Source organism: Chiloscyllium plagiosum, unplaced genomic scaffold (genome assembly GCF_037043375.1).
Source record: "Chiloscyllium plagiosum isolate Xiang-an unplaced genomic scaffold, Cpla_swu_hap1 HiC_scaffold_37, whole genome shotgun sequence".
In the NCBI taxonomy this organism is placed as follows: Eukaryota; Metazoa; Chordata; class Chondrichthyes; order Orectolobiformes; family Hemiscylliidae; genus Chiloscyllium; species Chiloscyllium plagiosum.
In genome coordinates this window covers 40982826-40998746 of record NW_028270175.1, presented here as the reverse complement: position 1 = coordinate 40998746, position 15921 = coordinate 40982826, and the positions used below count along the sequence as shown (strand labels likewise).

The 15921-nt window shown below is 45.6% G+C and overlaps 1 protein-coding gene across 3 annotated transcripts in view; it reads left to right on the top strand.

The window, feature by feature from the left end:
- The window catches only part of ldlrad2 (low density lipoprotein receptor class A domain containing 2), a 70688-nt gene extending 59505 nt beyond the window's left edge, over window positions 1-11183 (top strand). For all 3 annotated transcript variants that reach the window (XM_087980646.1, XM_087980645.1, XM_043675527.2), the window contains 3 exons: window positions 1-150; window positions 1701-1862; window positions 10040-11183. In XM_087980646.1, coding sequence (XP_087836772.1) covers window positions 1-150; window positions 1701-1862; window positions 10040-10287 — 560 coding nt within the window. In that variant the 3' untranslated portion in view covers window positions 10288-11183. The remainder of the gene's footprint in view (window positions 151-1700; window positions 1863-10039) is intronic.
- Window positions 11184-15921: the final 4738 nt, after the last annotated feature.

Below are 15921 nucleotides of genomic sequence, written 5' to 3'. Positions count from 1 at the left end.
GATTCGAGACTTCAGCATGCAGTGAAGAGCAGTATTTCCAGTGTCAAAATGGAAAATGCATTCCCAAGAGTCTGGTCTGTGATTCCAAAAGTATTGATAACTGTGGAGATGGCAGTGATGAATCCGAACTTCATCCAACAAAATGCAAAGGTAAGTCTGATCGATTTGCCTTAAGCAGAACTCAGGCAGTGGCATTAATTATAATTAGGACTGTACTGCACAGAAGAAGGGTATTTACTTCATTGTACCTTTGGTTGGTTAAACCAACACTATTCCGGGAATCAGAAATATATTTGTTCAACTGTTGCTACCTTTTGGAAACTTGCTGTGGGATCAGATGATGCATTGCTATTTATTTTGAGTTGGTGAGATTTCCTGGGAGTCAGACTAGGCAACCCTGGGATGTGTGCTCAGGCTCCCTTGGTCCAACAGTACTGTGCTGAATGTAATTAAAAGTAGAACAAAGTATGAAATACCCTCATTCCCCACCTCCATTTCCCTTTCATTCTAACGTATGCGACGTCACACCACTCCCAATAAACCCCTATGTCCCCTCATTCTCCTTATGCCCCTACTCAGCCCACCATGGCCTTTCATACCTCCATGCCAACCAATGGTCTTCTGCCCATTCCCATGACCCTTTGCTGATGTTCAACATGCAAGCCTAGGAACCACACAGAGATGAGGTAAAAATAAAGTTCTAACAGCAGAACCTTCCAAGCCCTTCAGCAGCATTGTTTTTAGTTAGTGATGAGGATTCATTTTCATTTGGACAGCACCCCTACCTTGCCTTGCCTTTCTAGCATGTCTCATTTCGCACTTCATTCTGAATCACAGAATAGTTGTGTCCTGCCTTGCATTTTAGTGCAGGTTGAAAGCCAGGCAGCTTGTCCTACATGCCAGAATTGGATAGCCAAGGGGGTGGACATGTTCCTGTATGGCACAAAGTTGTATTAATGTCACACCAGCATGTGCAAGCAGCTTTCACAGAAAACATGCTGCATATGTTTCCAAAGTCTGTGTCGGTCAGTTGGCTCAGGTGGTGAGAGCGTGGTGCTAATAATGCTGCAGGAGTGGGGGTGTTGGGTTCTCAAGACACTACCATTTTGGCAAAAGGAGGAATTGTGTGAGAGGAAAGTGATTGGAGGAGCTGATGGTGGAGAGATGAGCAAAGTTCTCTCCAAACCCCCTGCTAATATTTATGTTTCAACCAACATCATCAAAATGGAGAGGGTAATTTTAACCTCTAAAAACAAATAGCTAATATCACCATGCTGTTTTTGTGGGATATTTCTCTGTGCAAATCAGCTGCTGTGTTACCGATACAGCATGTCAAAAAGACTTCACCGACAGTTGGGATGACCTTGAATCCAACTGACCATTTTTTTATGCAATGTGACCAGTCACTGTGTAGTGCTTAAGACTGATGGCTAGTGACTTTGAAAAACGTTTTGAAAAAACTGCTGGTTTCTTATTCTACAGTGGGAAATCTTAATTAATTTATAATAAGTCAATATGGTATTTAATTTAGTTACATATCTGCTTAAATGATCAGTAACAGTATTTTGCATGGTGGATATGTACCGTTGTGGATGTATGGCACTCTGCGATTATAATTAAACCTTTTAAAATCCTTTTAATTACACAAGTGCTTATTTGATCTTGTTGTTATCATTCATTGTAATCTTATTCCTTTGTAGAGATTTTGTTTAGCTCAGCCAGTGTTGGTAAAGGCAGCCCAAGCACTATGGAGCCTAACAATTCACTGTCACCTTCCTTCAACTTCACTGCTCTCTGTCAAACACCAAATAGACATCATCACCTTCTACCACACAGTGTTCCTTATCCAGACTCTGCCTCAGGTACTTTGTTTAAATCATGACTTAACAATTTTTCCTTTAATTTTAGTGTAGTTGACAGTGCTCATTGAAGTTTCTTACCTTAGAATGAAAGCACTTCGACAATGGTTTCGGTGGTTTCCAAACTTTCTGAATACACTGGCATCATGCCAAGAGTATCCTGTGATACTGACCCCTACCCAGAGTTTGTTGAATTGTGAGATGGCACCCCGTGTCCCTGGCTACAGCAAGTACCACGGAATGTTGTCATGTACCCAGGGCGCAGGATTATTTTTCTCTTAAGGGTTCCACCTTGAGAGGTATATTTCAACTTTTGGGGGTTAGTTTTTGGGAGACTTCTTTCTAATTCTGATTGACTCCTTTATTAGTTGATGCAATGACGTGGTAACATCACTTTTTGAATGTGTGTTGATGTATAGGATATTTGGAAGCAAATGTAGAAGAATTCATCGATATTTTCAATAATTATCCACACTCCATTAAACCCAAAGCCACAGCACACAAGGAAATCATTCGTTTTCTAGAACACTGCAGCATTGAAATTGCTGCAAGGCAATAGGCATAAGTTAGCAAGAACATTTTTTTTTAAAATAACTGACCCATGCTTCAACACATAAAAAGCCATTATCCCAAACACCTCTTCCAGATTGGTGGGGTCACAGCTAATGTGCTTTCATCTCCCGTTCGCAAAACTGGAATGTTTTAACGAGGCAGTAACTACCACAAGATGTAGAATCAGAATTAGGCCATTCAGCCCATCAAAGGCTCCAACCTTGGATTTGGCTCCACCACTCAATTATGGCTGGTATGTTTCTCAACAGAAATTCAGGGAGCTAGGATGGAAGCTTAGAGCTAGGACGAACAGAGTTGTTGTCTCTGGTTTGTTGCCCATGCCATGTGCTAGTGAGGCGAGGAATAGGGAGAGAGAGGAGTTGAACACGTGGCTACAGGGGTGGTGCAGGAGGGAGGGTTTTGGATTCTTGGATAATTGGGGCTCTACAAGCAGGATGGTCTTCATCTGAACCGGAGGGGTACCAATATCTTGGGGGGGGGGGGGGGGGGGGGAAAATTCGCTAAGGCTATTGGGATGGGTTTAAACTAATCCAGCAGGGGGATGGGAACCAAAATTGTAGCTTGAGGATAGAAAAGATTGAGTGTAGGGAGGCCAGAAATCAAGTTTCAGGGACACACGATGGCACTGGTTAGCGAGAAGTTGGTTTGAAGTGTGTCTACTTCAACGCCAGGAGCATCCGGAATAAGGTGGGTAAACTTGCAGCATGGGTTGGTACCTGGGACTTCGATGTTGTGGCCATTTCGGAGACATGGATAGAGCAGGGACAGGAATGGTTGTTGCAGGTTCCGGGATTTAGATGTTTCAGTAAGAACAGAGAAGATGGTAAAAGAGGGGGAGATGTGGCATTGTTGGTCAAGGACAGTATTACAGTTGCAGAAAGAATGTTTGGGGTCTTGCCAACTGAGGTAGAATGGGCTGAGATTAGAAACAGGAAAGGAGAGGTCACCCTGTTGGGAGTTTTCCAAAGGCCTCTGAATAGTTCCAGCGATGTACAGGAAAGGATAGCAAAGATGATTCTCGATAGGAGTGAGAGAGGAAGGGTAGTTGCCATGGGGGCCTTCAACTTTCCCAATATTGACCGAGAACACTACAGTACGAGTACTATAGATGGGTCAGTTTTTGTCCAGTGTGTGCAGGAGGGCTTCCTGACACAGTATGTAGACAGGAGAAAGTGAGGACTGCAGATGCTGGAGATCAGAGCTGAAAATGTGTTGCTGGAAAAGCGCAGAAGGTCAGGCAGCATCCAAGGAACAGGAGAATTGACGTTTCAGGCATGAGCCCTTCTTCAGGAATGAGGAAAGTGTGTCCAGCAGGCTAAGGTAGGGAGGAGGGACTTGGGGGAGGGGCGTCGGAAATGCGATAGGTGGAGGGAGGTCAAGGTGAGGGTGATAGGCCAGAGTGGGGGTGGGGGCGGAGAGGTCAGGAAGATGATTGCAGGTTAGGAAGGCGGTGCTGAGTTCGAGGGATTTGACTGAGACAAGGTGGGGGGAGGGGAATTGAGGAAATTGGAGAAATCTGAGTTAATCCCTTGTGGTTGGAAGGTTCCTAGGCGGAAGATGAGGCGCTCTTCCTCCAACCGTCGTGTTGCCATGGTCTGGCGATGGAGGAGTCCAAGGACCTCCATGTCCTTGGTGGAGTGGGAGAGGGAGTTGAAGTGTTGAGCCACGGGGTGGTTGGGTTGGTTGGTCCGGGTGTCCCAGAGGCGTTCTCTGAAATGTTCCGCAAGTAGGCGGCCTGTCTCCCCAATATAGAGGAGGCCACATCGGGTGCAGTGGATGCAATAAATGATGTGTGTGGAGGTGCAGGCGGATATGGAAGGATCCCTTGGGGCCTTGGAGGGAAGTAAGGGGAGAGGTATGGGCGCAGATTTTTTTGCATTTCTTGCGATTGCAGGGGAAGGTGCCGGGAGTGGAGGTTGGGTTGATGGGGGGTGTGGACCTGATGAGGGAGTCACGGAGGGAGTGGTCTTTTCGGAACGCTGATAGGGGAGGGGAGGGGAATATAACCCTGGTGGTGGGGTCCGTTTGGAGGTGGCGGAAATGACGGTGGATGATACGCTGTACATGAAGGTTGGTGGAGTGGTAGGTGAGGACCAGTGGGGTTTTGTCCTGGTGGCGGTTGGAGGGGCGGGGCCCAAGGGCGGAGGAGCAGGAAGTGGAAGAGATGCAGTGGAAGGCATCGTCGACCACGTCTGGGGGGAAATTGCGGTCCTTGAAGAAGGAGGCCATCTGGTTGTACGGTTTTGGAACTGGTCCTCCTGGGAGCAGATGCGGCGGAGACGAAGGAATTGGGAATACCAACACCTTCCACCCCGACCTCAAATTCACCTGGACCGTCTCAGACTCCTCCCTCCCCTTCCTAGACCTTTCCATTTCTATCTTGGGCGACCGAATCAACACGAACATTTACTATAAACCGACCGACTCCCACAGCTACCTAGACTACACCTCCTCCCACCCTGCCCCCTGTAAAAATACCATCCCATATTCCCAATTCCTTCGTCTCCGCCGCATCTGCTCCCAGGAGGACCAATTCCAAAACCGTACAACCCAGATGGCCTCCTTCTTCAAGGACCGCAATTTCCCCCCAGACGTAGTCGACGATGCCCTCCACCGCATCTCTTCCACTTCCCGCTCCTCCGTCCTTGAGCCCCGCCCCTCCAACCGCCACCAGGACAGAACCCCACTGGTCCTCACCTACCACCCCACCAACCTCCATGCACAGCGTATCATCCGCCGTCATTTCCGCCACCTCCAAACGGACCCCACCACCAGGGATATATTCCCCTCCCCTCCCCTATCAGCGTTCCGAAAAGACCACTCCCTCTGTGACTCCCTCGTCAGGTCCACAACCCCCATCAACCCAACCTCTACTCCCGGCACCTTCCCCTGCAACCGCAAGAAATGCAAAACTTGTGCCCACACCTCCCCCCTTACTTCCCTCCAAGGCCCCAAGGGACACTTCCATATCCGCCACAAATTCACCTGCACCTCCACACACACCATCTATTGCATCTGCTGCACCCGATGTGGCCTCCTCTATATTGGGGAGACAGGCCGCCTACTTACGGAACTTTTCAGAGAACGCCTCTGGAACACCCGGACCAACCAACCCAACCATCCAGTGGCTCAACACTTCAACTCCGCCTCCCACTCCACCAAAGACATGCAGGTCCTTGGACTCCTCCATCGCCAGACCATGGCAACACGACGGTTGGAGGAAGAGCGCCTCATCTTCTGCCTGGGAACCCTCCAACCACAAGGGATGAACTCAGATTTTTCCAGTTTCCTCATTTCCCCTCCCCCAACCTTGTCTCAGTCAAATCCCTCGAACTCAGCACTGCCTTCCTAACCTGCAATCATCTTCCTGACTTCTCCGCCCCCACCCCACTCTGGCCTATCACCCTCACCTTGACCTCCCTCCACCTATCGCATTTCTGACGCCCCTCCCCAAAGTCCCTCCTCCATACCTTTTATCTTGGCCTGCTGGACACACTTTCCTCATTCCTGAAGAAGGGCTCATGCCCGAAACGTCAATTCTCCTGTTCCTTGGATGCTGCCTGACCTGCTGCGCTTTTCCAGCAACACATTTTCAGCACAGTATGTAGACAGGCCAACAAGGGGCGAAGCCACATTAGATTTGGTACTGGGTAATGAGCCTGGCCAGGTGTTAGACTTGGAAGTAGGTGAGCACTTTGGTGATGGCGATCACAATTCTGTTATGTTTACTTTAGTGATAAAAAGGGATAGGTATATACCACTGGGCAAGAGTTACAGCTGAGGGAAAGGCAATTACGATGTGATTAGGCAAGATTTAGGAAGCATAGGATGGGGAAGGAAACTGCGGGGGATGGGCACATTAGAAATGTGGAGCTTAGTCAAGGAAAAGCTCCTAAGTGTCCTAGATAAGTATGTACCTGTCAGGCAGGGAAGAAGCTGTAGAGCGTGGGAGCCATGGTTTACGAAGGAAGAGGAATCTTTGGTCAAGAGGAAGAAGAAGGCTTATGTTAGGATGAGATGTGAAGGCTCAGTTAGGGCGCTTGAGGGTTACAAGGTAGCCAGGAAAGACCTAAAGAGAGAGCTCAGAAGAGCCAGGAGGAGACATGAGAATAGAATTGTTGGTGGATAGGATCAGGGTAAACCCTAAGGCTTTCTATAGATATTTAACAAATAAAAGAATGACGAGATTAAGATTAGGGCCAATCAAGGACAGTAGTGGGAAGTGGTGTGTGAAGTCAGAGGAGATGGGGGAAGAACTAAATGAACATTTTTCGACAGTATTCACTTTAAAAAATGACAATGTAACCTGAGATACAGGCTACTAGACTACGTGTGATTGAGGTTCACAAGGAAGAGGTATTAGAAATCCTGCGGAGTGTGAAAATAGATAAATCCCCTGGGCCGGACAGGATTTATCCTAGGATCCTCTGGGAAGCCAGGGAGGAGATTGCCGAGCCTTTGGCATTGATCTTTAAATCGTCATTGAATGTAGGAATAGTGCCAGAAGACTGGAGGATAGCAAATGTGGTTCCCCTGTTCAAGAAGGGGGGTAGACACAACCCTGGTAATTATAGACCAATGAGCCTTACTTCAGTTGTTGGTAAAGTATTGGAAAAGATTATAAGAGATAGGATCTATAATCATCTAGAAAATAATAATTTGATTAGGGATAGTCAGCAGAGCTTTGTGAAGGGTAGGTCATGCCTCACAAACCTTATTGAGTTCTTTGAGAAGGTGACCAAATAGGTAGATGAGAGTAAACCGGTTGGTGTGGTGTATATGGATTTCAGCAAGGCTTTCGATAAGGTTCCCCACAGTAAGCTATTGTACAAAATGCGGAGGAATGGGATTGTGGGAGATATAGCAGTTTGGATCAGTAATTGGCTTGCTGAAAGAAGACAGAGGGTGGTGGTTGATGGGAAATGTTTATCCTGGAGTCCAGTTACTAGTTGGGTCCACTGCTGTTCGTCATTTTTATAAACGACCTGGACGAGGGTGTAGAAGGGTGGGTCAGTAAATTTGCAGACGACGCTAAGGTCAGTGGAGTTGTGGATAGTGACGAAGGATGTTGTAGGTTACAGAGCGACATAGATAAGCTGCAGAACTGGGCTGAGAGGTGGCAAATGGAGTTTAATGCGGACAAATGTGAGGTGATTCACTTTGGTTGGAGTAACCGGAATGCAAAGTACTGGGCTAATGGTAAGATTCTTGGTAGTGTAGATGAGCAGAGAGATCTTGGTGTCCAGGTACACAGATCCTTGAAAGTTGTCACCCAGGTTGACAGGGTTGTTAAGAAGGCATTCAGTGTTTTAGCTTTTATTAATAGAGGGATCGAGTTCCGGAACCATGAGGTCTGGTGCGGCTGCACTTGGAGTATTGTGTACAGTCCTGGTCACCGCATTATAAGAAGGATGTGGAAGCTTTGGAAAGGGTACAGAGGAGATTTACTAGGATGTTGCCTGGTCTGGAGGGAAGGTCATATGAGGAAAGGCTGAGGGACTTGAGGCTGTTTTCGTTAGAGAGAAGAAGGTTGAGAGGTGACCTAATAGAGACGTATAAGATAATCAGAGGGTTAGATAGGGTGGAAAGGGAGAGCCTTTTTCCAAGTATGGTGACAGCGAGCACGAGGGGGCATAGTTTAAAATTGAGGGGTGATAGATATAGGACAGATGTCAGAGGTAGTTTCTTTACTCAGAGAGTAGTAAGGGCATGGAATGCTTTGCCTGCAACGGTAGTAGATTCGCCAACTTTAAGTACATTTAAGTCGTCATTGGACAAGCATATGGACGTACATGGAATAGTGTAGGTTAGTTGGGCTTCAGATTGGTATGACAGGCCGGCGCAACATCGAGGGTTGAAGGGCCTGTACTTCACTGTAATGTTCTGTATATGTTCTATATATGTTCAACTCATTCTCCTGCTTTCTCCCCATAACCTTGAACCCATTACTAATCAAGAACCTATCTATCTCTATCTTAAATACACTTGATGACTTGGCCTCCACAGCCTTCTGCAACAATGAATTCCACAGATTCACCACCCTCTGGCTGAGGAAATTCCTCCTCATCTCAGTTCTAAAGGATCATCCCTTCGCTCTGAGGCCGTCAGGTCTTAATCTCTTCTGCTAGTGAAAACATCTTCTCCCTGTCCACTCTATTCAGGCCTCTCCATATCCTGTGCATTTCCTTCTTATAGTGTCCAGGGATATGCTGGCTGGGTGGATTAGCTGTGGGAAATGCAGGGTTGCAGAGATAGGGTAGGTGGGGGGTCTAGGTTGGATGCACTTTGGAGGGGGTGTTGTGGACTTGATGAGCTGAATGGCCTGCTTCCACACTGTAGGGATTCAATGAATGATAACCATCTTCCATATGCCCCTTATTCCTCCATGTTCTCCTCTCTCCACAAAGAACACCCTTTCTCCTTCATAACCTTCCCCAGTGTCACTCTATATACACCCTTTATCCCACCATGTATCCCCTCCCTTTCTCCATTCTTCTTTTCCCTTTTCCACATACTTCCTTTTTCATCAGGGTAATCCTTTCCCCTCCGGGTATCCCCTCACCTTCGTACACAGTCTCTCTCTTTCATATACCTTCTTCCTCCACCATGTGCCACCTCTCCTTCATGTACCTCTCAGTACTCCATATTCTCCCTCCTCCATTTTCTCCCTCCTCCATGAGCCCCTTCCCCATTCCAAGTACTCCCTTCTCTCCCTCCACCCACCCACTCTCTAGTTCTTCTTCCCTATGATCCTCCATGTAGACTATAGAGTTGATGTGTGTGTGTGTGTTACTTTGAAAAGGTGTTTGATAAAATGTCACATGTTAGGCTTACTTAGTAAAATTGAACTCAGTGGACAATAGGGCAGACAATGCATGGAATAAAATGAGTGGAAGGCTGCGAGATGTGGTAGTGATGATGGGGCTGTTCTGTAAAAACTGGTTAGGCTTTGGAGTGTTCACGAAGTTGGTAGATAATGAATTAATAGTAGCTTCAGAAGGGAATGCGATAGCTACTTGAAAGTAAAACATTGCAGGGATTCCGGGAAAGAGCAGTGGAAACAACTGGACTCTTTGAAACAGCTGGAAAGTATTCGCTAGGCACCTAGCTTGCTTCTTAATTGTGTTATTCAAGAATGTTAAGATACAATGTCCTCACTTTCTCCAAGGGCACTCCCACTGTCCTCCATCCAAACCCTCGAATGATAGGTCAGAGTAGGGCCCTAAAGCAGGAACTCTCTAAACCAGAAGTTGGGACCAGGATTTTTAAGTGGGGATTTTCACCCTTCCCTTCAATAGATAAGTTGGTCCACTGTCAAAGAATTGGACTGAGCTCTAGTCCCTTGAGTAGAAATGAGGCTGAAACACAAGCACCGAGAATCAGATTCCTGTAGACACATAACACATTTGTGTCCTAACCTCCACAGTCCTGTCAGCATCTCTTCCTGTTAACCCTCCAGCTGTGTGAATGTTGGGGATTTAGCCTCTGAATAAATCACAGTAATACAACAAATATGGTTGTTAGTTGATTAGTGTTTCTCAGTACACTGAGTGAATATCTGTTTTAACCGTTGAGGCAACTTGTATTTATTTTTCTCCTCCTTGCAGACAGCAAGTCCTATGTTTCGCTGCTTGCACTCTACATCATCCTGGGAGTCATTGCTGGGCTGGTCCTGCTGTTCTGGTGTTGCTGGTCACCAGGTTGGTTTATTTGGAGGCTCAGTGTCTGCAGATTCCTCCCATGCTGTAACTCCTTCTGTGCAGCCTGTCAGCTCTGCACTCATAGCTGCTGTCAGACTGACAACAGTCGACTGTCCAAGGTCACACCACAAAGCTCAGTCCCTGTACCTGTGTAGTTGACACTTCCAAGGTTACTATCCCACCCTCTGAGAGCACATTATTAATAGCCTGACCAGCTGGATTTTGCAATACTCCAGCCTGACATTCTCAGTTGGGTTGGGACTGCCTTCGGACTAATATAACATTTACAATATATTTGTTTGACTAATTCATGGATTCCCTGTTTTTCAGGAATGAGAGAATGTAGGTATTCTGTTGACTGCCTGTGGCATAAGCAATGAGACAGCACTAGTTCACCTTAGATTTTCCTTACCAGTCTGTTGCATTCTGTAAAAAGACTGATTCTCCTCACATTTTAAGTGAGTTGATTTCAATCTAATTTGGAAGGGCAACTGGATCCTTCAAGACATCACTTATACCATTATCTACACTATGAACAGACATAGACATCCTGGAAGATTTGTTTCAGACTTGAACCTCACCTGTCCCTTGGTCTTTGCTGACTGGTCCACTGGAACATACTTATGTGATGTATCATGGATTCTGGGAAGTGTAGACCAGTGTGTCCAATCGAGCCACTTAGGAAGTACATGATGGGTGCCAACAAGAGGCAAGTAGCCTAACCTTCTATCTCAGCAGCTGAGGCACCTGCCTCTAGTTTTGTCTCAGCATGTGTTTTCACACGAGGTAGGGAGTATGTTAGAGAAAATGAACTGACTCAGGCTCTCCCTTTAAACTAAGGTTCAAATTGCTCAGTGATAGAGAGAGTGCACTCTTGGAGCAGTCATAGAGATGAACAGCATGGAAACAGACTCTTTGGTCCAACTTGTCCATACCGACCAGATATCCCAACCCAACCTAGGCCCACCTGCCAGCACCCGACCCCTATCCCTCCAAACCCTTCCTATTCACATACTCATCCAGATGCCTTCTAAATGTTGTAATTGTACCAGCCTCCACCACTTCCTCCGGCAGCTCATTCCATACACGTACCACCCTCTGTGTGAAATAGTTGATCCTTAGGTCTCTTTTATATCTTTCCCCTCTCACCCTAAACCTATGCCCTCTTGTTCTGGACTCCCCGACCCCAGGGAAAAGACTTTGTCTATTTATCCTATCTATGCCCCTTATGAATTTATAAACCTCTATAAGGTCATCACTCAGCCTCTGACGCTGCAGGGAAAATAGCCCTAACCTATTCTAAACCCCCCAATAACTCAAATTCTCCAACCCTGGCAGTATCCTTGTAAATCTTTTCTGAACCCTTCCAAGTTTCATAACATCTTTCCAATAGGACGGAGACCAGAATATTATGCAATATTCCAACAGTGGCCTAACCAATGTCCTGGACAGCTGCCATATGACCTTCCAACTCCTGTACTCAATACTCTGACCAATAAAGGAAAGCATACCAAACGCCTCCTTCACTATCCTATCTACCTGTGACTCCACTTTCAAGGAGCTATGAACCTGCACTCCAAGGTCTCTTTGTTCAGCAACACTCCCTAGGAGCTTACCATTAAATATATAAGTCCTGCTAAGATGTTCTTTCCCAAAATGCTGCACGTCATATTTATCTAAATTAAACTCCATCTGCCACTTCTCAGCCCATTGCATCTGCAAATGAAGTAACACTGTTCTGGTGACATTGTGCACCTTACTTTCCACTATTAGTGTTGCTTTATGGGATTGGATTTTACAGACCTGCATGGTGTGTATTTTGGCGGAGTTTGGAGCATCTAAAATATGGTGGGTGGCCAGCCCACCTGAATCCCAATCACCTGAACCATTCCCTGTTAATATGGGGAGAATGGCTGAATCTTCCATTAGGCCACCTACCCATGGGACTATTGAGCTCTGAGCCTGTAGAAACTGAGTCTGGGGAAATAATGATGGAAAGTAAGGAGATGGTAGATGAATTAAATGCATTTGTTTTATCAGACTTCAGTATAAAGGATGCATTTAGCATTCATAATTAGCTATATATTAGAAAATGTAAGAGAGAACAGAACCTTACAGTTATCAGGAAAATGATACTGTGAAAGTAGTTGGGGCTTTGGACCAGTTCTGAGACTTCATCCTAGCTTATTAACAGAACTGGCAAATGAAATTGTGAATGCATTGGTTTTAATTTTCCAAATTTATGTAGACTGGGGAAAGGTTCTATTAGATTAGAATGTAACTGCATTATTTAGAAGCGACAGAGCCAGAAAGTATGAAACTACAGGCCAGTCAGCTTAACATGTATCATCGGGGAATTCTTTGAAGCTGTTATTAAAGGTGATTATAGCAGGCCACTTAGGAAAAAATTCAAGACAGTCAGGCAGACTCAGCATGGTTTTGTGAATGGGAAATGATGTTTAATCAATTTACTGGAGCTCTCTGGGAAAACAACATGCTGTTAATAGGGGTGGATGTGCCGTACTTAGATTTACAAGCAGCATTTAATAAAGTGCAACATCAAAGATTATTGCAGAAAATAAGATCTCATGATGACGGGGGTAATATATTAGCATGAATAGAAGATTGGCTGGCTAATGAGAAACAGAGGAAGGTAAACTCACCAAATCTTTACCAGACCATAGGGGTTGCTTTCATTAAAGAGTGATGACCTGAGAGGCACCACATGAACGTGAGGTGAGAAGTTAGGCTGTAGAATCTTAGACACAGATGAGTCTTTCTCCAGTTGGCATTATATAATGAATGCTGTGCCATGGAGTTGACGCTGGGCCCTCAACGTTTTATACTTATAATGTAACAAACACTACTCCTTCATAAAAGAGAGACAACTGATGGTGAGTTTACCTGTGGATAAAAATGCCTCTGTTGAAGGATTGAATTGAGGAAGCGGGCATTTCATGGTGACCTCAGCCCCTACTGGGTGTCAACCCGACAACATGATCTCACTCTGCACAAACACTAGCCATCCAGCCAACTGAGCTATGACTTGAATAAAAATATCATGTATGTTTAACTTTTCTGATGATAGAAAGATAGGAAAGTAAGTTGTGAACAAGACAGAAGGAGGCTACAAAGGGCTGCAGACAAGTTGCATGCATGGGCAAACATCCGGCAAATGAAGTATGGTGTGGGAAATTGTGAAACTGTTTGTTTGGTAGGAAGAATAAGAAAAAAACATATTATCTAAATGGAGAGACTGCAGAGCTCTGGGATACAGGGGAATCAGGGATGCAAGAATTAGAAAAAGTCAGTGTTCAGAGACAGCAAGATTTTCCAATTTGTTAATGGGATGTAGGCATCGCTGGCGAGGCTATCATTTATACAACACAGAACAGTACAGCACAGTACAGGCCCTTCAGCCCATGATGTTGTGCCGAGCATTTATCTTAATCTAAGGTCAACCTAACCTACACACCCCTCAATTTCCTATTGTCCATGTGCTTGTCCAGCAGCCGGTTAAATATCCCTAATGTCTCTTACTCTACTACCACGGCTGGCAGTGCATTCCACACACCCAGCGCACTCTGCGTAAAGAACCTACGTCTGACCCACCTCTCCCCTATACCTTCCTCCAATCACCTTAAAATTATGACCCCTTATGACAGCCAATTCTGCCCTGGGAGAAAACTCTCTGGCCATCTACACTATCTATGCCTCTCATTACCTTGTACACCTCTATCATGCCACCTCTCCTCCTTCTCCTCTCTAGTGTAAAAAGCCCGAACTCACTCAACCTCTCTTCATAAGACAAGCCCTCCAATCCAGGCAGCATCCTGGTAAATCTTCTCTGCACCCTCTCTAAAGCATCTACATCCTTCCTATAATGAGGCGACCAGAACTGGACATAATATTCCAAGTGTGGTCTACCAAGGTTTTATAGAGCTGCAGCAAAACCTCGCAGCTCTTAAACTCAATCCCCCTGTTAATGAAAGCCAAAACACCAGGCGCCTTCGCAACAGCCGTATCAACTTGGGTGGTAATTTTGAGGGATCTATGTACATGGACACCAAGATCCTGCTGCTCCTCCACACTGCCAAGAATCCTGTCTTTAACCCTGTATTCAGTGCTCAAATTTGACCTTCCAAAATGAATCACTTCACATTTATCCAGGTTGAACTCCATCTGCCACTTCTCAGCCCAGCTCTGTATCCTGTCAATGTCTTGTTGTAGCCATAGACCTCGATACTATCTACAACACCACCGACCTTTGTGTCATCGGCAAACTTACTAACCCACCCTTCCACTTCTTCATCCATGTCATTTATTAAAAACTACAACGAGCAGAGGCCCAAGAACAGATCCTTGTGGGACACCACTGGTCACCGACCTCCAAGCGGAATACTTTCCATCCGCTGCCACTCACTGTTATCTTTCAGCCAGCAATTCCTTATCCAGACAGCCAAGTTTCCCTGTATCCTATACCTCCTAACTTTCTAAATGAGCCTACCATGGAGAACCTTATCAAATGCCTTACTGAAATCCATATACACCACATCCACTGCTCGACCTTTGTCAACTTGTCTTGTCATTTCCCCAAACAACTCAAAGCTTGTGAGGCATGACCTGCCCCTGACAAAGCCATGCTGACTATCAGAGTTTGCGCATTCTCCCCGTGTCTGGGTGGGTTTCCTCTGGGTGCTCCGGTTTCCTCCCACTGTCCAAAGATGTGCAGGTCAGGTGAATTGCCCATAGTGTTAGGTGCATTAGTCAGAGGGAAATAGGTCTGGGTGGGTTACTCTTCGAATGGTCGGAGTGGACTTGTTGGGCCGAAGGGCCTGTTTCCACACTGTAGGGAATCTAAAACAAAATCTTTAATCAGACTATGTTTTTTCAAATAGTCATAAATCTTATCTCTCAGAATCCTTTCCAGTACTTTGCTTACCACAGACGTAAGACTGACTGGTCTGTATTTCTCAGGGATTTCCCTATTTCCTTTCTTGAACAGAGGAACAGGATTTGCCTCCCTCTAATCATCCTGTTTTACACCTGTGGAGAGTGAGGATGTAAAGATCATCACCAGAGGCACAGCATCCTCACTTCCTGTTGAAATCTTGGCTATATCTGGTCTGGCCCTGAGGACTTGGCTACCTTGATGCTTCCCAGAATTTCCAGCACATCCACTTTCTTGCTATCAATCTGTTCAAGCCTATTAACCTGGTCGACGGTGTTCTTACTATCAACAGGGTCCCTCTCTGTAATGAATACTGAAACACAAAACTCATTTAGGGCCTCCCCTACCTCTTCAGATTCCAGGCACAAGTTCCCTCCATTATCCCTGATCGGACCTACCTCAGATCATTCTCTTATTGCCCACATTAGTGTAGAATTCCTCATGTGCGTATATCCACAATTGCCCTTAATAAAAATTCTCATCCATAGTTGTCCTTGAAATGAAAGACTTGCTAGGCATTTTCAGAGAACAGTTAAGAGTCAACCTGTGGGACTGGAGTCACGTGTAGGCCAGACCAGGTAAGGATGGCAGATTTCCTCCCCATACCAAATGGCTTTTTACAGCAATTAACAGTGATTACCCAGTCACCGTTAGGCTAGCTTTTATTTCCCATTTCTTACTGAATTCAAAGTGATGTTGGCATTAAAACCCATGTCCCTAAGAACATTAGCCAAGAACATGAGCCAGTGATTCTGGATTACTAGTCCAGTGATATTACCACTATGTCACCATTTATTAGGAGAGATAATAGAATATTGTAATTTATTGAATAGGAAGT